We start from the raw sequence: 27,635 nt of genomic DNA, 5'->3' as shown, positions 1-27,635 counted from the left end.
ATATTTTATTCATAATTAAAAATAATTGCAAACAACCACACTCGAGGAAAGACTGCATTATCTTTCTAATCTCTCAATAGAAAATAATATTACAAAATCTTGGTCATATTAAGAAGTCATCAAACAGTATGTAAGAAAAAAGAATTTTAGGCTGTTTCAGTTAATAATAAAGATAATCCTGTGATTTTTTTCCCTATATTTTTAATGTGTGGCATTTGTCAGCTCTTTGTGATTAATGGTTCTAAAAAACATTCAATTTTGTATTCACAGTTTTGCATTTTTTTTCTTAAATTGCATAAAATTCAAATGGTATAAACTTTAGGCTCACAAAGCCTGGCCATGTCTGGATATACTATCAATTCAACGTGGAGTGAACAACTAGTCTATAAAAATCCACATCTAGAGTTTTTACTGTCACTCATGGAACACCTAGAATATAGTAACCAAGAGACTTGGTCCATGGAGAGGAGCGGAAGTGATACGGACGCCCAGGCGCACATGGCCCAGAATAAACTCCACGCTGTCCTGTTGGAGTTGACGCCCGGACAGGCCACGGTGAGTTTCAGTCTTCTTCTAATAGCGGTGGGGAAACCGTGAGCAAGCTTTCAGCAGGGCGGGAAGTACTTAGGATGAGGAGGCAAGGAGGCAGGGAGACCGCTTAGCAGGGGGGAAATGGTGATGCTTTGTACCAAATTCTCCCACCTTTAGCTGCCAGTCTCTTCAGTTCTCCCATGTCTGGGCACCCTAAGTGTGCAAGGAGCCACAGGTTCCCTGGCTTCCCCGGCAATCCCTGCTCAGTCAGTTGACTCCCGAGTCTGCAGCCAAGTGCTATAAAAAACCCCAGGGGAGGGGGACTTCTCGCATCCTCTCGGCTTTCTGATTAATCATTTAGGTGGGAAACCGAAGCCTACTCAGGTAAAAAGATATGTGAACTCCAGGTCAGGGTCACAGTCCTGTCCTAAATATATGACATTCTTTCCCCTGCAGGACGGCAGGGGTGAGGCAGGCTGGGTAAGAGCAAATTATTTTCATTCAGTCACTGTTTCCTAGCAACCAATAAAAAAGCATGGGCTTTCCTGATGTCTGTGAGCACCAGCCCAAGCCCATGATGTTCTGTGCTCCGGCACGCCTCCAGAAGCAGGGAGAGAACAAAAGCTCCGGAATCCGTCTCTGGTTGGTGAGAGATTCTGAAAGGGGAATTTGTTAAGAGCTGGGCACCTAATAGAAAACCATCTGAGAGTCCTGTATCGTAGATGTAGGGGAGCAGAGAGGGGATCTGCGTGGAGTGTACAGATATTCAGAGCATGATATTCTTACAGACCAAGGCTGTGTCTTCCGGGGGGTTGGTTTCTATGAATCAGCCAATGCCTGAGACAGCTGACATCTTTCCATTAGCTCTTTTGTGCGTATTTCCAGCCGGAGTCTTGTTTTTTGTTAAAGCTCTATAGATAGAAAAGAATGGTGACTGGCTGAATTCAAATTTAAATTAAATAGACTATGCAAATGGCCCCCTTTCAGCCAGGCGGATACTCAATGCATGTAAGTCACTGAACTCTACAGCTAGTACGGACCTCTCCAAACATTCACTATTGTTTTAAGGAAGAGGAAACGCAAAAACACAGAGAGACAAATTATTTATCCAAGGTGACACAGCTAGCGGATAGGCTTACTGGGTCTCTGGACCTCCTGGGGGTGGGACATGCTCATATTTTTAAGATTTCAACCTTTGTATATTATGCCATATTGAATGGTGGTCGGGGAGGGTGGTCTAAGAGGAAGCTGTCACAGTGGTCAAGAGACGCATGTTTTATCCTTTGTAAGTCTGAAAATCAAAGGGCTGCCTCAGAATTACAAACAAGAATGGGTTAAAGCAAATACTAAGACGTTTGCTTTTGAAAAAGGCATCAAAGCTAAGGGAGCCCACCCAGACCCTTGTCAAGGAATTGAGATAAGACAAATGGTCTACCAACAAATGCTTTTCTAACTTAATGAAGTAGAATGACAATGCTAGCCTTTATGAAGTTTCGAGTGCTAGGGTGTTCTGGATGATGTTAGCCAAGCTCATCATTTTTTAGACAACACCTGAAACTAGGGTGCAGAAGAGCCAAGAGGCTTGGTCACAGCCCCCCCCCCCCCCCCCAGTCAGTCGGTGGTGGAGTGGACACCACATCCCAGCATCTGGCCCTCCCAGTCCAGTGCTTTTCTTTCTAGGCTACGAGGTCCCCTCTCTGGCTTGTAGTATTCTCTCCCAATGGACTCTCCCATAGAGAACTATTTTACTATCTGGTAGTTCATTCATTTCCTATGGAATGCTCTTACTTTGCGCTCCCTTCATCTTCATCTTTTCCACATCCCATCCAAGACTGAAGCAGATGCTGTGGCAGCAAGAATGGTCCAGAATAATGAAATTGGTCTGGTGAAGAATTCATTTAAATTAATGACATCCTGTTTTCTCTCTGCTTATTGTTGGTGAGCTGAATTAAATAAAGCTTAATGTTTATACATTGCAATTTTTAAAAAAATTTTCTACAGTTATCTATTCCAGCCATATTCACGGTAATGATTTAAAAACACATGTACAATTTCAAAAGTACAGAAGGTAATATAATGAATATCTGTGGATTTATCTTCCCAGAGTCAACAAATGTTAACCTTTTTTTTATATTTGTGTATTAGGGTTCTCCAGAGAAACAGAAAATATATGTATGTGTGTGTATACATGCACAGAGAGAGATTTAGTTTAAAGAATTGGCTCACGTGATTGCGGTGGCTTGGCCGGTCCAAAATCTGAAGGGGATAGTCTGGCAGGCTGGAGACTCAGGTTGGGAATTCTGGCAGAATTCCTTCTTGCTTGGGAGAAGTCAATCTTTCTTCTATTTTAGCCTTCAGTTAATTGGGTGAAGCCCACCCACATGATGGAGGGTAATCTGCTCTACTCAAAGTTCACTGATTTAAATATTAATCTCATCCAAAAAACACCTTCACAGAAACACCCTGCATAATTTTTGACCAAATCCTTGGGCACAGTAACCTACCCAAGTTGACACATAAAATTAACCATCACAATTTGCTTTTTGATCTTGTTTAAGAAATAAAACATTGCAGACATAGTTGACATCCTACTTATACCTTTCCCCGGGCACCCCACTGAAAAGTGATGTTTTGTTTTGTTTTTATAAACTCCTTTTTTGTGACTTCAAACCCCTTGCGACCCCATTCTGTAAATTCCAATTTCTGGTTCACTGTGGAGATAAGAACTGAAGACATGGCCTCATATTTGCCATGGTGACGTGTTCTTTCCAGGACCTTCTGGCCACAGGAAGTTGTACATGGGTTCTATAGAAAATCCCATTATGAGCCATTGTACCAAGGTGGATTTCCTGCTATTAACTATGTTGAATGCACACAGAACTCACATATTCAGATCACAGTATGTTTGGATGCTTCTGTCCAAATAGTCTCATCTACTATTACCTGAGCCGTGACTGTTCTACTTGCTAGTTTATTGCAAGGATAAGTAAATGGTGGATGTTGGGAAACTTGGAAAGAATAAGGGGTGTCAGACAAACTCAAGGTACAGTGCACTGCCCTCCCACCCCCCGACCCTCCAGCCAGTTTAATTCTCACCTGGAACCTGCTGGATAAGAGGTCTGAGCTCTGCTCACTCCCGGCTCCCTTCCAGAGCCTAGGACTCCATGACTGGTATTTGGAGTGATAGCATCCCTAACTCAAATTCTGTCTGATTTGCTGCTGTAGCTTATAGGCTCAGAGAGCCTGGGTCTTCCCCAAGGATATCAGGTGCAGTGTAGGCTGCAGATATCTGCTCAGTCGGACAAGGCTTTAGTCATGGAAAGAAAGCTGCTAAAGAAGGAAATGAAGAAGCTCCTGTAAGTATGATGGAGAATAAACTTTTATTACACTTGGGCTTTCGTGGGTTTCAGGTCATAGATGGTCTGGATATTGGCGGGAGGTGGGGGTGGGTAAAAGCCCGAGGACGAATCTCTTCCTGCACTAAGGGAGAAAGCCAGATAGACGATCTAGGCTCTGCCTCCTGCCTGAGAGGCCTCACATGTGGTGCAAAGCAGGATGCTGACTCTTGGGGAGATGTTTCTGCCAGGATCGTGCATATCGGAGGCATCAGCATTCTAGAGCCGAACAGCTGAGCCCCCAACCCAGACTGCCCGTACTGGTCAGGATGCGCCTTCAGAAGGGCCCTGCTGGTGAAAGATAGAGGAGAGATTTCTGCAAAATGTACCCAAGGGCTCAGCATTTCAACTGCAGCCTCTGCCTCTCTTATTGTCAGTCTTACCGACTAAATAATTCATCTCCTTTTCTTGACATCCGAACTTTAAAAAAAGCAAACAAACAAACAAAATGTCAGGTTTTCCCCTGGAAAAAAAATTTCTCCTGTGGTAGTTTTCTGTGACTCGGTACTTTTTAAAGAGGGTGTTGAAAATCACAGAGCACATAAAAAGAGGGGAAAAGGCTATTCTATTACTTATACATTATAGGCACTATAATGATATCCTTTTTATCAAACACCGTCTCACAGTCCCCATCAAATATCCTTTCTCTGCCTACTATGGTAATAATTTTTAAACAAGTCCTTAAGAAATACTGGAATAAAATATGTATGACTTTACACGTATTTACATGTATGTGTTTGGAGGCCAATATAATTTTAAAAAATGTTGTCAGAAATGTCAATTCCTCCACGTAGAGCTGGAATTTCAAAATTATATAAATATAATTTTATATCCCAAGAATACATTTAGGCTACTTTAAATAGAGTATCTTGGAATTAGAAAGCAAAACTTGAGAATTTTTATTAACTTTAGCTTAATGACTCAGAAGAGCTTTTGGGAACCAGACACAACCTTACTCCCTCCCCTGCGACCCCCTCCGCCCTGGCAGTGGCTTGCCCAAAATGCATGGTAGAGACCTTGAAAACAGAACCAGCTGTAGGTCCAAGTGTGGACCTGTGCAGACGGACCCTGGGGACCCAGAATCCTTTTTCCTTCATTGGGTCTCTCTTCCTCTTCCTGATCCCCGTACCCTGCACCCCGGGGTAGCCCCCTTTCTATTCTCCTGCCAGGGCCCCTAGGAAAGGATTCCACAGGACACACAAAAGTGAAATTCCAGGTATGTTTTCAAGCATAACTCCTCCTCAGGGCATTTGCATTCTAATGGGGGGGGGGAGGACAAAGGCCTTAGGGCAAGAGAATACCTCCATACAGAACATCATATAGCTGGAAATTTTCAACTTTGGACATTCTGCCTGAGTTTAACACGGGCAGCAAGGGAATCTTTGTTTTAAACAGTGGGTCTCAATCTTTTTGGTTTTGCAAAATCTCTTCTGCTTGTGGGAATGTGTCACGCCCCCCTCTGCGTTCCTATCAATTCTATTCCGACTGCGTGAGTTTTATTTTTAGATAAATGTGATTGAAGTTCATAGTGGTTAGACGTTTTAAACCTATACCATTGAAGAATTGCTATTTAAATCAAAATGACTATCAGTTGAGCCACCAGAGCCACCAGTGACTTTGTATTTTGGTGGAGGAGGGAGGGACTGGGAAGAACGCTCTTCTGCAGACGGAGCTCCCCTCTCATTCCCGATGGTTCAATGCTGCTCTCTTGCTTTTAAGGGGAGATTATATTGGCATCAGACTTCGGGAAAATGAATTTGACCCAAAAGGAAGAAGGCAACTCACCTTTCTAGATGATATGGTAAAGAAAGGCGTGCCAACGCAAGTCGCATTTGTGTTATTTGTGTTCAGGGGACGGAACAAGGATCTAACGCAGATCATGAAGAAGGCTAATCTTGATTCTCCAGAATGATCTCTTCCTCGTCTTCTCACCCTAGGGCCCTCCACGTGGTCTTTTCAACTCATTACACTGAAAGTGAAAAGAATGAGAACATAAAAGTCATGAGACTTTCGCTCTTTGCTCTTTCTCCCCTAGAAAAGATTAAAAAGCAAATGAGTACAAGGTTAAATGTTAGATACGTGATGTTAAAAATTTTTTTGACAAAATGACTTATGTAGTTCTCTAATATAATAATATTTTCTTTTGTTTTTTACCATTTGCATTGTGGAGAAAACCACAGAATTGAATAATCCTAAAATCCTTCCTCATTATTCACGTTGACACTCAGATTCACATTATGTAGTGAAAGTTCACTTCACAGCAATTAAGGAAGAAATTATGTAAAGATCTAATTCAAAAGAAATTAATAAACCCTCAGCTTTTTTATGCTTACCTGTTTACTCCTCTTGCAATAAGAAGAAAGGCTCTCTCCCCGCCCCTCCCCCTCTCCCTGCCTGCCCTCCCTGGAGCTGGAAAAACAGTTCCCCTTGGGGTTCTAAAGTGCTTCTCTGGGCACATGTTAAATGGAGAAATTAAATCAATTAAACAAGTGCTTCTCAAGCTCTAATGAGGTCTTAGTGCCAGGCCCTTTTGATTCGGGAGGTTTGGGTGGGGCTGGGAATTTGCATTCATGAGCAAAGAGGCAATGCCAAGGCTTCTGGTCCGTGCACCAACCTTTGGATTGGGTTTCAACCACTGATCACCATTCTTTCTTGCCATTGTTCACTTTCTAGTTTGGTTTAGTCGCTGAAAGAAATAAGTACAGTTGACCCTTGAACAACACAGATTTGAACTGTGTGGGTCCACTTATACGCAGAATTTTTTTTATAAATACAGTACAGTACCCTAAATGTATTTTCTCTTACGATTTTCGTAATAACATTTTCTTTTCTCTAGCTTACTTTATTATAAAACTGCAATATAATACATAAAATATGCGTTAATCAACAGTTTATGTTATTGGTAAGGCTTCCAGGGAACAAGCAGGCTATTAGTAGTTAAGTTTTGGGGCAGTCAAAAGTTACAAAAGGATTTTAGACTGTAGGCGTCGGTGCTTCTAACCCCTGGGTGTTCAAGGGCCAACTGTACATTGTTTAAACAATGTTAGAACCTTAGAACCCATCTAAAACCCCCAACACAAAACCAACATTCCCTTTCCAGAGGTGGGGATAGAGAGGAAAGTAGGAAGATTTTGACAGGGACAAGGTGAATATGCTTAGAAATTACCAGAAAGATGGCCCGTAGGAGAGGAATGAACATTCGAACTGGTCCTCAGCTTTTTACTGTATACAAAACTCTTAGCAAACCACTCATTTGGGTCTACTTGCAGTCCTTTGCTCGTGTGGGCCCCTCCACCCAGGATGTCCTTCTTCACCGACAGAAGTTTTCCTCGTCCTGTCCTTCAAGCCCCAGCTCCACCGGGGCCTCCTCTCAAAAGCCTCCCATTCTCCCCCTGACTCCCCTGTGCCCCTGGGAGCGCATTTCTGACATTGTGCTCACATAATTGAAAATCATTTTCTGTGGCCCTCTTCCCCCACCTTCACCTTTTTCTATTTTAAAATTTGAGGAAACCGAGGCCCTGAGAACATCAGTTGCTTACCCAAGGATATACCATGAGTTGTTGGCAATATCTAGATTTGAATCTATTCTCTGATTTCCAGTTTCTTTTTTTTTTTTTAAGATTTTATTTATTTGAGAGAGAGAGAGAGCATGAGTGGGGGGAGGGGACAGAGTGAGAGAGAGAAGCAGACTCTCCGCTGAGCAGAGGGCCTGATGCGGGCCTCAATCTCAGGACCCTGAGATCATGACCTGAGCTGAAGGCAGAGGCTTAACCGACTGAGCCACCCAGTCGCCCCCCCCCCCCGGATTCCTAGTTTCCTTCCAACAATCTATCCTTTCTTTTCCTGTCACCATGAGTCAAAGATTAAAAAATGGCCCTAGTAAGAGGAAAACGTAATGACTGAAGATCTCTAAATAATCTGAGTATCAGGCTACTGGACATAGTGGTTGATCCTCCCATTGTGGACATGACAAAATAGTAGCATAGGCTTAGCAATGCCATTGTCATTGGGTCCAGGGGGTTCTTCAGCCAATGTCTAAGCCCCTCCCTTTGCTGTCTGTGCTTCCTGCTTCCAGGCACACTATGACTTGGCCATCAATGTTGCTTTGCAATGGCTGGATCACTCAGAAGACTTAACTTGGCTGGAGTGGGAAAAAGTGTGAGTTGAAATAGGTTTTTTCTTTTTTTCCATCTTTTTTTTTAAATGTATGACTATGAGTAGTGATAGAGAAAGCTTCTGTCTGGCATTTTCCACCGTGAGGCACTCTGATTTGAAAACACTGCAGGGTGAGGACCCCTAGCCAGCTAGACACCTGAAGAAACCCCACAGTTGTCAACATAGTCATGTTGACATATTTTGCATCTCTGCTGATTGGTTTCTGTCAGATGATCTTTCTCACACATAATGTTGTGTCTTAGAAATATAACTGTGCTTTATCACGCATGTGCCGTGATTTTTAAAATGGTTAATTCTGTGGGTAAATGCTGTGGTCATTTTCGAAGGACTATCAAATACAATTTCTTAAGCATTTAACTAGATTTATCCCTGAGCTGAGCTATTTGGACTAGAGCTGTTTGAACCCTTTCCAGGATCATCTGTCAGGCAGACTCACTCAGTTGGTAAGAATAAGGAACTAATGAGGCCAGGATTTAATAGCTTCAGAGGCCAGTTATTTTTTCTGTTCCATCACCTTAGAACACTTACCGTCTTGGATAGCTATATCAATTAGGGTTTAGTTGTAATAAGCAGAAAATCCAGCTTGAACAGACTTAAACAACCCCCCCCCCCAAATGGGAGGGGAGTAGGAATTTATTAACTTTATTTGAAAAGTCCAGGGCTAGGTCTACACTAGGCATGGCTTGATTCAAAACTCAAATCATGTCATCAGGATTTACTTCTGGACTATTTCCTATGGGTGGACAGTCTTCTTTTTTTGAGAGAGAGAGAGAGCATGCGTGAGTGGAGTGAGGGGAAGAGGGAGAGAGAGAGAGAGGATCCCAAGCAGGCTCCACACTCAGCAACAGGGGCTCGATCTCAGGACCCGATCTCAGGACCCTGAGATCATAACCTGAGCTGACATCAAGAGTTTGATGCTTAACTGGCTGAGCCACCCATCAGTGGACATTATTCTTAATTTTAGCCCATTTTATCACAATATTCAGTCCATAGGAGAATAGATGAAGAAAAAAATCACAGAACTGTGTCTCAATTGTGCCTCAGCCCCTGACTTGTCCAGAGGTGGAGGGTGGGGGGATGGGATACTCTGACTAGCTTAGTCCACAGTGTGTTTTCCACCCTTGGAATCTAGGGGTGTTCTTGGCTTCCCTAGAAGCAGATAGGCTTACAATGGGTAAAGCAGTTCCCCCGAGCAAGAAGGGAGAGTTCTGCCACAATAAGGGGAAGAGGATATAGATTGGCAAAACCATAATTGTCCACCATAGTGGCCAGTGTTTGAGAGCTGTGAAAACATGGACAGATGAAAGCAAATTCATCACCACTGTTGGAAGATTCAGAATTCAAAGTGTGCACTTTACTGATGGCAGACTAACCACCTCAGTTTTGTAAATAAGTGCATAACACATGGCCATTGGAGATTAATTATGGATTGTTATTATTATTATAAGCTTACCAGGTGTCAAAAAGAACAAAAATAAACCTTCCACTGTTATTTATTCATATTCCCCCTTAGGAAAATGCCATTTCATGACAGACCTGTGTATCCAAACCGGAAAGAAAGAGAAGCAATGATTTTATCATCTTATGCTGGAATCTTAATGGTAAGGAAAAGAACACTACTCGCATTTATGGAGACTATATTTGTTATGTGCATTTTTATATTAATGCATATCTATTTTATTTTTCAACCAATCTTTCTAAATGCTTAGGATTTACAAATGTTAAGTGTTTCTAAGATGTAATAAAAAGTCTTTGATTCCTGTATGGTATTGTGAAAGCATTTATTTAAAAAGCAAGAAATGGAATGAAAAGACATACATAATTAGATGCTGGAGATTCTGATGTATCCATTTATTCAGAAGTTATTTATGTAGTGCCCATGCTATCCAGACATGATACTGGACATACCAGAGGTATAATTTCTTTGTTTTGTAATATAAGAAAAGCCATGATATGATAATGCATTTGTTGGTGCTGTTGTTTTTTAACAGAACAGTATCCCAATTGAGGAAGTCTTTAAAATGTACGGAGCTGATCCTTCTACCAATTCTGGGGCTACTAAGGTAGGGGTGATCTGAGACTATCAATAAAAGGGATTTTTAGAGAAAATTTATTTTATACATTTGTAGTGTATTTTTAACATTTTCAACCTCATGAAACAACAGTTTTTTTAATCAAATGTACAAAACCAGATGTAGCCATATCTTACTTGGATAATAAATCTTTGTAAAATGACTTCCTTACGTGGGGGCTGTGTCAGTAATAACAACCATATTTTGCGTAAGGCTGAGTAGAGGCAGCAAATGGGGCACCAGCTTAGAGTCTAGATTCTGCCTCTGTTTCTGGTGGACAGAATTCTCACTCACACGTTTTGTAATGTAGGTTTGGCAAGTCCAAGTGCTCCTCTTGCATGATGTGCTAGAACATTCAGAACTAGGACAAGACCTGCAAGGTTCAATCTCATGAGAAATTCTGTAGTTCGCTGCTGCCACTCTTCTCCTTCCCACGAGAGTCCTTTAAACCACAGCAGTAGAAGCAGCAACTATCAGAAGTCCAATGACCTGAGTTCTGACACCACTTTCACGGAGCCCAAGGTCCCTTTCCCTCTTTGAGTTTCCATATACTGATGTAAAAAAATTTTTTTTGAATATTGAGTGATCTCTACAGCCAGTTCAGCTTTTGCTATTTATGGACATATGCGCATTTAGTAAACATTAAATACAAGCTGGTATTTAGAGGTGAACACTGATCGGTTTACCTTTAGATACCTCTAGAAAAGGGAAGAGGAAAGGGAGCTGAGCAGAAGGGGTGTGCAGGGAGGGAAGAGAGAGAATCCATACCCTCCTACCCAGCCTTCTGCTCACACTGTCACCTTCGATGTCCCGCCATGACTTGGCAGGAAGGCCAGACCAGGGACAAGGCTATGACCATAGAAATGCCTGCTCCCCCTGTTCTTTATCCATAGACCATACAGCGAACAATAGGGTCATATAAAACCAAGAGCTCACCAGGTCCAGCCTAAGAGTCAAGCATTTACTTTGAAGTATTGTAACGTTGAATCCAACTGTCCCATCACCTTAATCCCTGTGTAAGTTGGCTCTTGTCCTGAGACTCAAGGTCCCTTGATCACAGAGGACATCAGCACCTTACCTCTGATCATCCTAGTTTCAACCTCATTCATTCATTCATTCAATTTAGTTGTAGGTACAAGGGATATAAGGGTGAATAAGTCAGACAAGATAATTTTCTCATGGGTCTTATATCTTATGTTGGAGCTAACATTCTACCTTGGTTGAAATATAAGCCACCCCAGGCCCAGTGCTCCTCAGAGACCAAGTTGTCCTTGGCCTTTAAAGAAAGTCCAGATCTTTTAGTTCTTTTTTTCCCCTCCTCCCTACCCCCAACACATACACATAAATATCTCAGCTCAATCCCTTCTGGTTCAGCCATTTTGTTTTTCCACAACTTCTGGTGCCTGGGGACGGCTAGCGCAGGCATCAGGCGCTGACTGGTTGGCCTCAACTCACAAGGTCAAAGGGCAAATATGGAAAATCACATCCTGGAGGGGATGGCCCTATGAACCCTTCTGGTCTTGGTTGGGTTATCAGTCAAGAAGGTTTGGAAACACAGGTGTCCAAGTAGCTCAAACCATGTAACCAAGTAGCCAGGTTCATTTTAAAGGGCCAGAATAGGAAGCCATGCTCTTTAGAGGTGGGCTGGCCAATTTCTATCAGAAATCTATCTATCCAGTCTTTTATTCAGTAAAGAGACTTTATTCACCACATTCCTTGTTTGGTTGTGCACAGTCTCTGTTCTCACATCGGTGACCAAAACCAAAAAGCCCAGATGTGCACATGGACTACAGAATGACCAGCTCCAAAGGGAAATAGATAAGATGGTCATGGAGGGAGCTTTCCTTCAAACACCTGCATTTGTATATTGTTACAGGATATGACTGGGATATCAGCTCATTTATTGGTTTGTATCTGGAAGGCAGCTTGGGGTAAGGGTTCAACATGAGGATTCTAAAGCCAGGCTGCCTGGGTTTGAACCACTCTGAGCAGAGGAATTCTGGGCAAGTCTTCTAAATTCCATCACCCCTGATTTCATCATAAAAACAGGGACCAGAAAATGGGATTGTTGTGGGAAATGAGGTGAATTAGTACTAGTAAAGCCCTTAATGCTTGACACATGGTAACCTTAAAACAATAACTATAGTTAAGGTCCTAGTACTTGGGACTTGAATATCTGATTTCCTCTATATTCCCATAAATCAAGGTTTTGCAACATTTCAATCCAGATAATCCTTTGTTGTGTAGGGGGGTGGGGCCAGGGCTGTCCTGTGCATTGTGGGACGCTTAGCAGCATCACTGGCCTCTACCCTTTAGATGCCAATAGCTTCCCCCAGTGTGACAACCAAAAATGTCTCTCGACTTTGCCAAATGTCCCTTAAGAAGCAAAAGCACAGCTGGTTGAGAACCACTGCTCTGAATAATTAAACAGCCCATCAACCATCCTTATACATTATCAACATAATACCAACTTTGCCTATACTAGACACCGAACGATCACAAAGGGTATGATACCATTTGAGCCACAAATACAAGAGTCTAAGGATCTTCTACCCTTGTGGACCCCACAAGCTCCCCCCTGCTTCAAGAATGCCGGCCCAGGCCTTGCTATCGCTGCTATATGTCAGCTCAACTCCGGGACCTCCTCCACAGCTTAAAAGAGAAATTAGTAAAACGTCTCAATGGATTAAATTGTAAGAGCTATTTTAACAGTCTTTTGAGGTTTAACATAATTTCAAAAAAATTGTTTTAACCAGGAGATGGGGTTGTTCAAAAGAAGTTATTGACAAAGTTTCTTCTCTAATTGCTGCATATATCTGAATAAACTTTGATTCCTTTGGATAAAATGTCTCCTAAGTGAGAGCTAAAATCCTCTCCAAGCAAGAGCTTCAAGCCCTGTAGAATACTAATCAGATTATGTGGACGGTCTGGCCGCTAGAGTCGGCTACAGGATATAATATGGGTTGTGCTTAGGCTGACGGCTTTCTTCAGGAGTATTTGCTGCCACCTGGTGACAGAAAGGCATCATGGGCCCAGCGTTGTTCACCAATTCTATTATCCTCAGGTTCTACTCCTGATAGGGAGCTGTTATTTGATGACAGGGAGCCATTTTTCTGCCGAGGACCTTGGACCTATAGGGAAAAAAATCAGCTAAAGGTCTCACACAAATGACGGTATTTACAATTAGCTTCAGATAAATATAAAATCACCTACTCAATTTTAAGCTGAAGAAAAAGGAGTGTAAATCTGCTTTCAACACAGCAAGCAAGCAATAAAAATATTCTTCAGTTCCATTTGTCAGAAAAAGAGGGAAAAAAGGAAAGGGAAGCAGAGAGTAAAAATTAGTGTAACCGAGAGAGGAGAAAGACAAGGAGAGGTGGCTGGAGACCATCAGAACCTCTACTCCTTCTCTCTTCCTGCAGCCACACCCCAAAGTCTGAGCGGCCATCACTTAACTCCATCCAGAGCCCAAAGCAGGCTTTTCAGAGGCAAACAGTCCAGTCCCAGCTCTGCCACTTGCTAGCTGGTGGCCTTGGATAAGTTATTTAACTTCTCTGATTCCCATTTTCCTTATGTGAAAATATGCATGCTTATACTTAGCAAACTATGCTAGGTCCTTCTGAGCATTCAGTGAGACCACGCATATCGGGAGGGGAGCCTTCAACATTAGTGTTATTATCTCCACACCCACCCCCACTCCTGTCTCCCATCCAGGAGACCGTTGACAGCAGCCTGGTCTTTCTGTGGCAGTCGCATCTTCCCCCGTCACACTTTTCTGCAGCCCCAGACTCCAGGCACTTACTATGATAATCTGACGAGTGTTTTCTCTTCTTGAAGGATGCTAACCCAGCCTGAAGTGTACAGAAATGAAAATGGATTTTCACGATAAGGAGAGGGACCCATTGGGTTTAAACAAAAGTTCAATATTGGCAGGTCTTCGTGATGGGAGATGGAAAACCATGCTTTCGATATCCATAATGTCCAAATGAATTCTTACAATGCAAGTTTAAAGTATAAAGCCCAAGCGAGCAGCAACTCCACCAGGGGGGTGAAATGGAACAGTTTCAACAGTTTGGGAGCTCTCCGCGCACCCTCTCCAGCCCCCACCCTTCCTGTCGCTCCACGTTTCTTTCCACTATCTAGAACTGTGGGTTTATTATTTTCTTGTCTTTCATCCTAGTGTTACCACATATGCGTGTCCCACCAATATATTGTTTAGTTTTACGTGTTCTTTGAACTTGATAGAAGTAATATAAAAGGCAGTCTTTATAACTGAAGCAAATGTTTTATTCCAGGGCTTTCTTTTGTCCTTCAGCACTATGCTGCACAAATTCATCCCTGCCGTTTATTTTCACTGCACACAGCATTGTGCTGTAAGGGTACGCCCCAACTTCTCTATATATTCTTCCATTTTAGACATTGGGATGATTTCTATTATATGTCTCTGTACGTCCAGTAAAAGAGTTTCCTACCACAACCCTATAAGGCCATTACGAGTATTATTATTATCACATGAAGAAACAGACACAGAGGAGTTAGGTGACATGCCCAAGGTCACGCATCTTGTAGGTGGTGCAGCCCGCACTCACGCACAGCCTGTTTGACACTAAAGTCCGTGCTGTTAACCACTATCGCTTGACTAGAATGGTAGTCGTTCAACTAGTCAGTAACCCTTGAGGGCCTCCTAGGTAGGGCACTCTGTGCAGCCCTGCAGAGAGAAGGTTACATTAGCTAACTGGGCTCCTGTTTCCACACCCAACCCATTCTCCACCCGGCAGCCAGAGCACTCTTTTTAAACCCTAAATCAGACCTGGTCACACTGCAGCTTGAAACTATTTCAATGACTTCCACTGAGTCCTGGAATGACGCACAGCTCTCTACCGTGGCCAACAAGGACCCAGATTATCTGGCGCCTGCCTGCCTCCCTCTCAGCCCCATCTACAGTTTCTCCTTTCTCACTGTGCTCCAGCCACCCTAGCTCCCTTTCTGTGTCTAGAAACACAGGTTATTCCCAGAAGACCTTCTCGTTCTCTCTGCCTGGAGCACGCCTCTCCAGCACTTCCCCTAACTGGCGGCCACTCGTTCTAGAAATTTCAGCTGAAACACTGCTTCTTTCTGGAGGCTTTCTCTGGCCCTCTGTCTGAAGTGGTGGCTGTCCAGTCACCTGCTAGCACATCATTTTGTTTTGTTTATTAAACGTATCACATTGGATGGTTTGTTGTTTGCGTTTCCTCGCTCGGCTCCAGAAGGGCAGGAACCTTGTCTGTCATCGTAACCACAGGGCCTGGCCCATAGTAGGTGCTCACTGAAAACTTGTTGAAGGAAGGAAGGGATGAAGAGACAGTCCTAACCTTGAAGAAGTTTCCAGGGCAGCAGACTGTGGGCTATAACTAACTACAACCCACTGGGGTTGTTCTATGCGAGTGCATGCTTTGACTTCCCAGATGGGTGAGTCAGTCATTCTGCCTTGGGGTAAGGTGGGGGTGCGGGGTGCCTGCATAGGAGAGCAGGGGGCGTGGGGGTGGGAAGACACGGGGCCAGTTTCTCAGAAAAGGTGATATTTGAGCTACATCTCAAACGAAAAATAGGAGCCTCTAGGCAGAAAAGGAGCAAATTGTTATCCCAGGTAAAAGGCAACAATGTGAAGAGCATCCGTGTAGGAAAGGGCATCCTGGACAAAGGGGACCAAGAGTGGGAGCAAAAGACAGTTGTAGGACCGTGCGTGCCGTGTGAAATGTGAGTCTCCCTGACAGGTGCTTAGAGCTAAGGACTATGGGTTGGTTCAACAGACCAAGTGCTATAACTAGCAGGTGTTAACAGCACAAAGCGTGTGCAGCTTTTAAAAAGAGGACTGTTCTCCTTTCAGGTTCCCCGAGCTCCGCCTCTCCGCCTCTCCCTGCATCCCTTTGCCATGTTAACAGCGCCCAAAGCAGCGGAATACGCCCGCAAACAGAGTAAGCCTCTTTACTTCAACCTGCCTAGGGAAAGTTAAGCAAAACTAAGAGGTAAACTCACGAAGGAAGGCCAAAGTTGTGAGGGTAATAAGATTTCTCTGTCCAGTTGAATAAAGTAAAAACAAACCAGAAGGACTCATGACTTAATTTCCCTTCATTACAGGCATCAGGGAAGTCTTACTTCTCAGACCCTTTAGTGACGGGAGCAAGGCACTCTAGAAGGGAAGGATCTAAAACTGTGGGTGGATTCGTTTTTAAAAAAATTTTTTGATACAGTTACGGTTACCACATGTGTCTCTAGGTGTCAAGTTAAGAAGGGGAGCCACAAATAAAAATGTCACCAGCAACTCTGCAAGGCAAGCAGATAGCACAGCGTGGAAATGTTCAAAACATGGATGTTTGGACACCCAGCCAAAGAACAAAGTAGGTCTAAAAATGTAAATCGGACCAAACTGATACCAAGCGTTTGGGGAGTACTTTACTGATCTTGTGGTTAAAAGTCCAGCCTTTGGGGTTAGAGGCTGCGGGTCTGAATCTGAATGAAACCACTACATTCCAGCTGTGTGACTTCAGGCGGACTATGTAACCTCTCGACGCCTTCGTTTCCTCCTCTGCAAAGTGGGAAAAGTAAGGGTACCTCCTCTCCGAGTGGTCGGGATAGATAACTGGGATGATGCATGTTAAGAGAATAGGTAAGTGCTTGGTGCACAGTAAACCCTAAATAAATACGAACCAGGATTATCTTCTAGCATTTGGGAAAAAAGTCACCACTTAATCAGCTGTGACTGTTTGATTCAAGGAAGTGTGCTGAGGAGATGTATATGAATGCCTGTGTCCTAAAGGTTTCTCTTCCTGGCCCCTTTCTCTCTAATGAAAGTTTGTGTTTGCCTGCTTTGTATCTCTGCTGCTCCTGCCCTGTCCCTCTGATTCCTGGGACATTGATGCCGCCGAATTCAGAGAATGGTCCAAGATGCCCAGGGCTGGAGACAAGGGAGAAAGGCAGGAGAGTTCGTGGCCCTTCCAGGCCCGGGCTCTCTACTGGCATGTGCAAAGTGAAAAGGAAATGTAAAAAGACGTCAGGAGACCAAGTCAGTCGATATAATAAAAGCTGAGAGGGGAGAGAATCAGGTACGTGGTACAGTTGGCCACCTGGGCTGCTTTAGGACTTTGTTGAATGAGAGACTGGTGGGCCGGCTGCAGGGTTGTAAGGTAGCAAAGGGAAAAGGGAATTTTGAAACTTGGTACACTGGATTATGCATTGGGTTTGCTTTAAGAAACACAAGTGAAAATGAAGCACAAGTGAAAATTAGAATGTCTTACAATCTAGTTTGGGTGCTGTCCTGCTGTCCTGCGCATAATGTGACTCTTTGGTCACATTAGGGTTTTAATAAGTGTTATTCTAGTAACGTAACAACACCACTATTGGGAAATCTTTACTGTACGAGTTTTCTTTTAAAGATATTTGCTATAATGAGATTTGAAGGCATAGTTTTTCTAGAACCATATCTGTTACTGAAGAACTGTTTGAAGTAAGATGAGGTTTTGTTTTTTTTTTTAAATATGAGTTTGGATATAGCAAATTTTAGAAAGTAAAACAGAACAGCAAGAAAAAAGTTACTCCAGAAATAATACAGAAGTACTTGCACGTATGCACGCCCACACACACACACACACACACACACATACACACACTGATATCTAGACTTTAACCTTAATCATGAAAAGAATAAATCTCTGAGGGGCACCTGGTGGCTCAGTCGGTTAAGCAGTCTGCCTCCAGCTCAGGTCATGATCCCAGGGGCCTGGGATCGAGCCCTGCATCAGGCTCCCTGCTCTGCGGGGAGTCTGCTTCTCCCTCTCCCTCTGCTGCTCCCCCTGCTTGTTCTCTCTCTCTCTCTCTGTCAAATAAATAAAATATTTTTTAAAGATTTTTTATTTATTTATTTGACACAGAGACACAGCAAGAGAGGGAACACAAGCAGGTGGAGTGGGAGAGGGAGAAGCAGGCTCCCCACTGAGCAGGGAGCCCCACTTGGGGCTCGATCCCAGGACCCCGGGATCATGACCTAAGCCAAAGACAGATGCTTAACTGACTGAACCACCCAGGCGCCCCTAAATAAATCTTTTTTAAAAATGTATGGGAAATACACTTCCACAGTTTATTGCTTGAAGAGGTTTTTCATTTTATATATTTCAGCTTCGAGTCTTTTCCTTATCCATCTGTTTATGGATATGGTATCATGTCTTTTAGCTGGTGTACAACTTTTTTCAACCTCAAGATAAAACAATGCCTCATTCAGAATGTTCTATGTATTTCAAACCACAAAATTGCTTCATAAAGTAAGGGAAAGGGAGAAAAAATTTTTTTAAACAATCCAGATATTTGGGGAAATAATTTTAAAGACTCCTTTTATACTATATTGATATTAGTAATCCATCAATTAGTCAAAATGAATATGAACAACACCATATCCTAGGAAAGTGTCGATACTGAGCACATTACTGGGAAATGGATTCGAAGTGGACAGGACCATACCAAAGAGCTAGGAGACAGACTGGTGATGAAGAGGGCGGACTCTGGAGTCACACAGCCCAGAGGTGACTCTTGGTTCTCCCATTTAATAACGGGCATGAATCGTTAAGTGAATCTCTCTGTGCTTCCGTTTCTCATCTATAAAGAAAGGATTCTAACAGTACCTATCTCATAAGGTTGTTACAAGGACTAAATGAGCTAACATATGTGGAACGGCTTAGAAAAGTGCCAGGACCATGGCTAGCAATAATACAGGCGCTCCTGTGACTACCACTCCTGACAAAGTCACGGTATCGTGGACCGAACAAGATACAGAGACAGGGCAGTTTGAGGGACCCTGGTTTCCAGTTCCACAGGCAAGTAATTTAGAAACTGCCACTCCTCCTAACAAGAAAAAGCTGAACAGGCTGAGAAATCAACAATTCCTCTTGGATCTGTAAGACAGGAGAGGTCAAAGGGCAAACCTCTGCCCCCAGGGTCGGAGAGACAGGCGGATGTGGGGGAGTTAGAGTTCACCAGAGCGAAGACTCCCAGGCGGAAGCTGCTGGCATACAGTGCTGGAGTAGGAAACCCTTAACTACAATTGGCAAATCACAGGAAACTCTGTGCACACAACTAGGAGGGTTAAAAACATAATATAATAAAAAAAACATAAAAAAAAAAAAAACCTCCAGGGGGACCCAGTCATAGCAGGGTACCCACAATTTTGCGAGATTTACCTGCAGGAGCTCTGCCAGGTTCTCACAGTAAATACTGGAGAAAATTCCTTTCATGTTTCCAGCAGCTGAGGGGTAGGGGTGGAGGTGGGGCGGCGGTGGGGGTGGGGTGGGGTGGGAGGAATCCTTTTTAAATACAGCAGAGCACTCTGTTCTTAGCAAGGCCTACCCTGAGTGGCTACTAGTTACCTATAGCCTAACCTGTTGACGTTTTATCAGAACCCAGCTGACCTAGAAGAAGGGAAATACCCACTTCATTCAGCTCTAGTCATCTGGTTCCAACTGGAGGAGAGGAAACATTGAGAAACACCTGTGAGTTTCCAAGTCCAGAGTCACAGGCTCACTAAAGACTGAGATCAAATCAGAGGACTGCAGAACCCTTACCTTAAGCCCACATCCCACCACCACATCGCTGAAGACCTATTAGAGAGTTCCTTTTACTCAGGGCATCAAGTCTAGCTATCAAGAAAGAATTACAAGGCATACTAAAATGCATAAAATAAAACATAATTTAAAGAGACAGAGCAAGCATTACAAACAGACAAGGCAGGGATGTTGGCACTATCAGACCAGGAATTTGAAACAAATCTGATTTAATATGCTAAGAGCTCTAATGGATAAAGTAGACAGCATGCAAGAACAGATGGGCAATGCAAGCAGAGAGAAGGAAATCCAAACTGTTAACTGCAGGTGGTGGGCCTATGTATTTTCATTGTACAAATATTTCAACTTTTCTGGATGAAAATTTTCATAATAAAATTATGAAGAAGAAAAGAAAAAAGAAAATGTCAGAGTGGATCAGAAAACAAGACCTGATTATATGTCATCTACAAGACACCCACTTCAAATATAAAGACACAGATAGGGGGCGCCTGGGTGGCACAGCGGTTAAGCGTCTGCCTTCCACTCAGGGCGTGATCCCGGCGATCTGGGATCGAGTCCCACATCAGGCTCTTCTGCTATGAGCCTGCTTCTTCCTCTCCCACTCCCCCTGCTTGTGTTCCCTCTCTCGCTGGCTGTCTCTATCTCTGTCGAATAAATAAATAAAATCTTAAAAAAAAAAAAAGACACAGATAGATTAAAGGTAAATGGGGAGATAAAATAAATCACTCCAGCCCTAATCAAAACCAAGAAAAAGCTATATTAATTTCTGACAGAGCTGACTTCAAAAGCAGAAAAATTATCAGGGATAAAGAAAGGCATTTGATAAAGGGGTCAATTCTCTGAGAAGACATACAAACCTTAACATGTGTGCACCGGACAACAGACCATCAAGCTATATGAGGTAAAAATGGATAGAGCTGCAAGGAGAAATCACTGGCTCCACTATCATAGCTGGAGATTTCAGCACCCCTCCATCAGAAATGGAGGGATGGCGATTCAAGTTTAAATTCAAAGCAATATGTAACATTTCAAAATAATATGGCGTAAGCATAATACACAACTATTCAGGGGCAAAAAAAGAAATGATTTGCTTTAGGTATGGTTAGTCAAAAGAAGTATAACTTCTATTATTTGTGTTTCGATTTGGAAATAATTTTGAGCTTAGAGGAAAATTGCAAGAATAGCACAAAGAGCCCTCGTACGCCTTTTATTCCGTGTCACCAGTTGTTAGTGTTTTGTTCCATTAGCAGCTCCATTTTTCCTGCCTCTGTCTCTCTCTTTTCGTCTCTCTTTCTCTCTGTGTAGAGATATAAAATTCTTTCTGAGCCATCTGAGTTACACTCACTATATCACTATACCCCTATATACTTCAGTGTGTATTTCCTGAGAACAAAGTCATTCCTGAAATAACCATAGTATAATGATCAACTTCAGAAAATCTAACATTGATACTTTGATCTGATCTACCATCTACATACCAATTTTGCCAAGTGACCCAATAATGTCCTTTGCTAAACATTTTTTTTCTTTCTGTACAGGATTCAGTGTGAGATCATATACTGTATTTGGTTGAGAAATATAACTCAATTGCCAAACGTCTCAGAACAATTCCATGGAAGTTCTTTTGTACCTACACATATTTTAATCCATCTTTGTCCGTAACTTAGTATTTGATATTTGACCTTAACTCCCTATAGACTGAAAGCTAATGTCTGTGTACATGTTAAACTGATGGACTTGATACCAAAATCACTTTTTTTTATCCCGCAGGTCACTTAGAAACTTGGGATTGCACCATGGAACTTCATGATAAAGTCTCTGGGAGAGGAAAAGAAACATCATCTTAACACTGCAACTCTTGCCAGCACATTTTTCTTTAAAGTTAGCTTTTGGCGCAAAGTTTATTGAAGTGTTTCTTCGGATGTTGGGCTTTCTTCTCTTAGAATCCTATCGTGTGTCTATATTGTGTGTGTGTGTTTTAAGTGTATATCTTATGCTACTTCATTGTAACTGGAAGACTGCTGGTGGGAGAATTTTCAGACTATGTAGCATTTCGATGTCAGAGCAGACTGGCTTTGCAGCACATTTCACGAATGTTAAGCTCGAATATTGCAGAGTGGTGGGGTCGGAGGCAGTTTCCCAAAGTCTCGATCTGAAATAAAATGAATCTGTCATTCATTGCCTTACTATGTTCTCACATGGAAACATCTAAAATCATTTCAATAAAGCGTTAAAAGAAACATGAGGGCAGGCTTTCTTTCAGTAAATATAATGACTATTAGGAAAAAGAAAATGTTCTAGTCTTTCAGCACTTTCCAAAATGCTGATGAGGCCGGTGGTTTGGCTTGTAAATACATGTAGTAACAATTTGACCAAATGAATGTGAGTACAGATTACACCTCTCTTAAGGTTTTGATGGGCCACCTGTCTGCAGAACAGTTGTCTTTAACACGTGCAAAAACACGTGTTTGGTTTGTTGGCTTTCACCAGAAATGGTGGTGCACCCCGATGTGGCACTGTTGTTGGGGAGACCGATGCTGCCTTTTCCACCTGGGTTCGGTTATGGCCATAACTGAGGTTTACCAGTAGGCCCGCAGCACTGGCAGGGAAGCAGGGGATGTATCAGCAACTTGTGGTCCCTGGGTACGCTGTCTAGTGTGCTACGACTTTGCCCCATTTCCTGTGGTCTAGCTCTGCTAGTTGGGAGGGAACATTTCTTTCTTCGTGGCTACTGCTGTCTGTCCTTTCGACAGCTGCACATCTGCTTTACATGCTGCCCAAAGACCCACGGAGGTGTTTGACTCCATCTTTCTACATACACACAGGTGACAAAAACGAGCTGGGGACTGAAGGCCTCCCGCAGCCCTGCATAGCTGAGGAGCGCTTCAAATCAGCAGGACAGCAGCAGTGGAGAAAGCTCCTCAGGCAGTCACCTGGGCTCTGTGAAACCGTGATGCTCCAGGAAGGGAAAACGTAGGCAAATCATGATGCTGGTTTTGAAAACAAGAAGCAACCCTAGGAGACAGTTGGTGGGAGAGAGAGGGATGGGAGGATCCTGTATGTTTTCCTGCTCTCAGACGGTCTCACAGAGTCTTAGGAAATCTCTTTATTTTTAGTCCAAGGAGAAGCGTTTAATCTCAAAACAAAATAGACTTATTTTTAAAATTTGCTGCTTTTCACCAGCAGCTCAGTGTTACACATTTACAAATTGAGTTTGTTTTTCATCTCATGAAAGTAATATGTATTTATGGTAGAAAATTAAGGCAATCGAGGAACCTGGGTGGCTCAGTCGGTTAGGCGTCTGCCTTCGGCTTGGGTCATGATCCCGGGGTCCTGGGATGGAGCCACAACCAGGGCTCTCTGCTTGGTGGGGGCCTGCTTCTCTCTCTCCCTGCAGCTCCCCCTGCTTGTGCTCTCTCTGTGTCAAATTAATTAATTAATTAAAAAAGAAAATTAAGGCAATCAAAAACAGCAAAAAGGAGAAATAAAAACATAAAACTAGGATCTATAATCTTGCCATTTATTAATTACCATGACTAACATTTTGGTGTATGCCTACACCATTCTAATCTTTTTCTCGCCCTACATAAACATACACAAAATACTTCGAGCAAAACCATATCATACTGAGGAGGTAATTTAGAAAATGTAATTGTCTTTCAATTAGAGGATTTTTTAAATCACCCTTAGCCCTTCAAGTCCTTCTGGAACTCATAGGATTGTCACAAGTCACCCCAGATGGAACCACCAACCCCATCTCAGCAGTTTCCATAGGCAAACACACAAAATGCCGGGCATGTAATGTATTTCTAGAGAGCTGCATAGGATGAGAAGTGCGCCCTTTGTCTCCAAGGTCATGATGGCTCTGCTGACCTCAATTCCTTTCACTGGAGCTAGTGAGGAGAACTCGAAAATGCCAGAGAGAGAATGAGAGCCCCCTACCCCATGATCCCAAATGAAAAAAAGAGAGAGAACATAGAAATCCCCTCACGCACTACCTCCAGGCCCCTTTTGTGTTGTTCCTGCCAACGCAGCAGCCCTCCTGCTATATATACCAGCTGCCACTCTTGTCCCCATCACGCCGGACGCTGATCATCCGCTGCTAACAACCATGGGGAAGGTGAGTCACCTGAGGTGCCATGCCACGTCTGTTGCGTGTCTCCTGTGTTCGGGGTTCCTTCCCCGCTGACTTCTGGCCATTCCCTCATTCCTCCCACCGCTGATCACCTTCTACGAGGAGCGGGGCTTCCAGGGCCGCCACTACGAGTGCAGCAGCGACTGCCCCAACCTGCAGCCCTACTTCAGCCGCTGCAACTCCATCCGCGTGGACAGCGGCTGCTGGATGCTGTATGAGCGCCCCAACTACCAAGGCCACCAGTACTTCCTGCGGCGCGGGGACTACCCCGACTACCAGCAGTGGCTGGGCCTCAGCGACTCCATCCGCTCCTGCCGGGCCATTCCTTCCGTGAGTCTCGCTTCCACCAGACTGACGGGAAATCATCACTGATCTGTGGCCGTAAATTCCTGTTGGTCAAAGTCAGTTTGTTTCAACTCAGGACTAGTGTTCACAGTAAGGATAGCAATGCATGACTGTCAAGCATTAAAAAAAAAAAAAAAAATGTGAGTAGGCTTATGAATCACTGTAACCTCTTTTTTTTTTTTTCTTATTTAAGGACAAGATTGTTTTTAGGGCGTAAGAAATCACAACATAGCCTCTGAAGTTAAACTTGGTAGCAGCCAGCTGATTCCTACTTTCTAAATAAAAATCATCATGTATAGAAAAGAAAAGAAAAAAAGCCTATCTAAATCATTATTTTTTAATGGTAGGAACATTTAACAGACCTCGGGGGAACAATGTAGGTGTAATGTGTTCAGACTGTATTAGTGATTGTTTTCCACACAGTCTCTATGGCATAAGGATCTAGAAACTAGAATACTATGTCTCAGGTCCAAGGGGCTCCCTGGTTCCCAGGAGTCATTATCAACTAGTTTCTTACCAGGGTTAGAGACAGGTCATTAATTAGGATTTCATGGGACATGGTCCTCATCAAAGTGCTGCTTAATGTTTTTAAACATGCTGAGTTTGTGTTTCTCCTTGCTGGTGACACCAAATTGTGAGGTATGACAAGCAGATTCAAGAAGTGAAACCAAAGTAGGCTAGAGAAATTTGCAGAGGCAAAAAGATAAATAAAACACGAATTTCTTTGAGGCAAGAACCTCAAATGGTTCAGGTGACTTGGCAAAATGTCAGACACGTGGACTCAGGGTAAATACACATTACCGTAAATTATGTGTAAAGAGTGACTTAAAAACAAGCTTGTTAGGACCCTGTTACGTGCGGACATAACAGAAAAGAGCGTTAAAATCCTCTCTGCACACTCACTGAATACAGTTGTGACCAATGGTTTCCTACAAAGGAATCCCTTTTATTCCCTTTATCTCAATGTTTGTTTCTTCCACAAGATCAGGTCAGTTTTATTTTAGTATTCTTCCTAATTTGTTAGACCAACAATGTGAGGAGAAGACACATACACAGCAGGATGGCTTGAAAACCGTGCTTCATGAAGATGCGGGCTGACTAAGTCACTTTTACTGAGATCAGAGATGCCCACACTGATTTTTCTTCTTTTGTTTATTGTCACAACAGACCAGCTCTCACAGGATAAGGCTGTACGAGAGACACGACTATGGGGGCCTGGTGTCTGAGCTCACTGAAGACTGTTCCTGCATCCACGATCGCTTCCGGCTCAATGAGCTGCACTCCCTCCACGTGCTGGAGGGCTGCTGGGTCCTCTACGAGCTGCCCAACTACCGGGGGCGACAGTACCTGCTGAGGCCGGGGGACTACAGGCGCTACCACGACTGGGGGGCCATGGATGCCAGGGTGGGCTCTCTGAGACGGGTCATCGATTTGTACTAGGCTGTTTCCTGGTACGATCCACATCAAAATGCAGTAAATACACAACTGTGCTCCTGGCACTAAGTGACTCTTGTTTATCTTTAGATAACCACTGAATTCTAATAAATGGTGACCCTTGGCAACTTACCTGACCCTGAAGGTCAGGTGTTTTGACCGTCTACTTGCTTCCCCGTTGGTCAGGCAACAGTATTCCTGGAGCCCCCACACATGTCATGGGAAGGAGGGAGAAACAACATGTTTGCTTCTACAACCCCCAGTCTGAGAAAGAGAGGGCAGGCGAATGGAAGGAAAACCTATTAGACCCCATACAAAGTAGAAAACATAGAATGAGTTGAGGCTGGGACACCAAAGACACGGGATTGTCGGAAAGGTTAGGGCAGCTGAAGTCTCAGATGAGTCAAGAAAAGCTGAGTGGAGAGAGGGGTTTTAAGCAGAATTCCCAAGGTAGAGAAGGTCAAGCGTGCTTGATGAGTTCAGCGGGTAAGAAAAGTGTTAAAGTAAGCGTTAAAGGGCCTGAGTCGTTATCCTACTTCTGCTAATTACCAGCGATGTGTCCAATTCGGACTAGATTTTTAGGGACTTTCCCAGTTTTAGCACTGAAAGTCCTACAGCCTGGAAAGCCCCTCAGTCTCAGGTAAACCAGGATGGTTGGTTTCCCTACTTACTGGCTTATCTCTTTGATCAAGTCATTTCTTATCCTCTCTGTTCCAAAATTACCTTATTGAAGATTAACGGTGGATAAGAAATTCCTGCTTCACTAAATTCCAGGATAATTATGATGAAAAGATAAGGAAAGATTGTGAACATATTTTGTTATTTTTAAATTATTACACAAACGTAAATGTAGAAAATTCATGTATCCCCAGTGTCTGCTCAAATTCAAGAGTACAATACAGTCATCTTTATTTTGGACTCCAGTATGAATTTCTATCAAGACCCAATCACAGAGCGCCTGGGTGACTCAGTAGGTTAAGGATCTGCCTTCCCTCAGGTCATAATCTGAGGCTCCTGGGACTGAGTTCCACATCAGGCTCCCTGCTCAGCAGGGAGTCTGCTTCTCTGTCTTCCTTTGCCCCTCCCCCCGCTCATGCTCTCTCTCTCTCTCTTTCTCTCTCTTGCTCTCTCAAATAAATGAATAAAATCTTTAAAAAAGACTCAATTACACACATGACGAAATGAGCACTGAGTATTATATAAGACTGATGAATCACTGAAACTAATAATACACTACATGTTAATTGATCGAATTTAAATTAAAAAAAAAAGACTTGATTACACAGAGTGAAGTATTAATATTTACTCCACTGCATACCTCTGGAATTTCTTTCCACTATAGTAAAGCTGCTCTCCCAGAATGCAAATTCTCTTTCCAAATCTGTATAAGCATAAATAGTGCCTGTCCCTGTTAACCGTTTTATCAAAACTGATTTTAAAATTCACATGGAATTGCAAGTGACCCAGAATAGCCAAAACAATCTTGAGAAAGAAGAACAAAGTAGGAGTACTTCTCAATTTCAGAACTTACCATAAAACAACAGTAATCAAGACAGCAAGGTCCTGGCATTGGGTAGACATGGAGATGAATGAAATAGACTTGAGAGTCCAGAAATTAACCCATGTGTCAACTGATTTTTGACAAGGATTCTAAGATGATTCAATGGGAAAGAATAGCTTCTCAACAAACGGTGCTGAAACTACTGGACAACCACATGCAAAGGATGAAGTTAGCCCCCTATTTCACACCATATGTAAAAATCAACTCAAAAAAATCAAAGACTTAAATGTAAAAAGTCAAGCCATAAAACTTGGAAGAAAACACAAGCATACATCTTTATGATCTTTTATTAGGCAATGATTTCTTAAATATGAAAGCAGAAACAACAATAACAAGACAAATTGGACTTAAAATTAAAATGTTTTATGAATCAAAGGACACTATCAAGAAAGTGAATGT

General features: G+C 43.0%; 2 protein-coding genes across 3 annotated transcripts; both read left to right on the top strand.

Moving 5' to 3' along the window:
- Nucleotides 1-148: 148 nt before the first annotated feature.
- CUNH2orf80 (chromosome unknown C2orf80 homolog) lies at nucleotides 149-22,001 on the top strand. 2 transcript variants are annotated; one of them, XM_057304412.1, is made up of 8 exons: nucleotides 2,623-3,887; nucleotides 5,646-5,727; nucleotides 8,002-8,084; nucleotides 9,616-9,703; nucleotides 10,094-10,165; nucleotides 16,041-16,128; nucleotides 16,430-16,551; nucleotides 21,532-22,001. In XM_057304412.1, exons 1-8 carry the CDS (start codon nucleotides 3,847-3,849, stop codon nucleotides 21,538-21,540), a joined length of 585 nt encoding a protein of 194 aa, XP_057160395.1. In that variant the 5' UTR covers nucleotides 2,623-3,846; the 3' UTR covers nucleotides 21,541-22,001. The 2 variants fall into 2 exon arrangements, with proteins under 2 accessions (XP_048070550.2, XP_057160395.1); XM_048214593.2 differs by lacking the exons at nucleotides 2,623-3,887; nucleotides 5,646-5,727 and adding an exon at nucleotides 149-555.
- A 1,871-nt stretch (nucleotides 22,002-23,872) lies between these two features.
- Nucleotides 23,873-25,681, top strand: LOC113248034 (gamma-crystallin A). The gene is made up of 3 exons (XM_026489449.3): nucleotides 23,873-23,881; nucleotides 23,978-24,226; nucleotides 25,409-25,681. The coding sequence occupies exons 1-3, from the start codon at nucleotides 23,873-23,875 to the stop codon at nucleotides 25,679-25,681; spliced, it is 531 nt and encodes a 176-aa protein (XP_026345234.2).
- The last annotated feature ends 1,954 nt before the right edge of the window (nucleotides 25,682-27,635 follow it).

This window comes from Ursus arctos, unplaced genomic scaffold (genome assembly GCF_023065955.2).
Source record: "Ursus arctos isolate Adak ecotype North America unplaced genomic scaffold, UrsArc2.0 scaffold_1, whole genome shotgun sequence".
In the NCBI taxonomy this organism is placed as follows: domain Eukaryota; kingdom Metazoa; phylum Chordata; class Mammalia; order Carnivora; family Ursidae; genus Ursus; species Ursus arctos.
Note: the sequence above shows the minus strand (reverse complement) of the source record. Positions and strands in the feature narration are given on the sequence as shown.

Excerpts from the sequence above, each read along its gene's own strand:
- CUNH2orf80 (XM_048214593.2), top strand. The coding sequence starts at position 340 with ATGTCTGGATATACTATCAATTCAACGTGGAGTGAACAACTAGTCTAT. Across the intron at positions 9,704-10,093 it reads CTTATGCTGGAATCTTAATG|AACAGTATCCCAATTGAGGA; the intron begins GTAAGGAAAAGA and ends GTTTTTTAACAG. Across the intron at positions 10,166-16,040 it reads CCAATTCTGGGGCTACTAAG|GTTCCCCGAGCTCCGCCTCT; the intron begins GTAGGGGTGATC and ends TTCTCCTTTCAG.
- LOC113248034 (XM_026489449.3), top strand. Across the intron at positions 24,227-25,408 it reads CCTGCCGGGCCATTCCTTCC|ACCAGCTCTCACAGGATAAG; the intron begins GTGAGTCTCGCT and ends TTGTCACAACAG.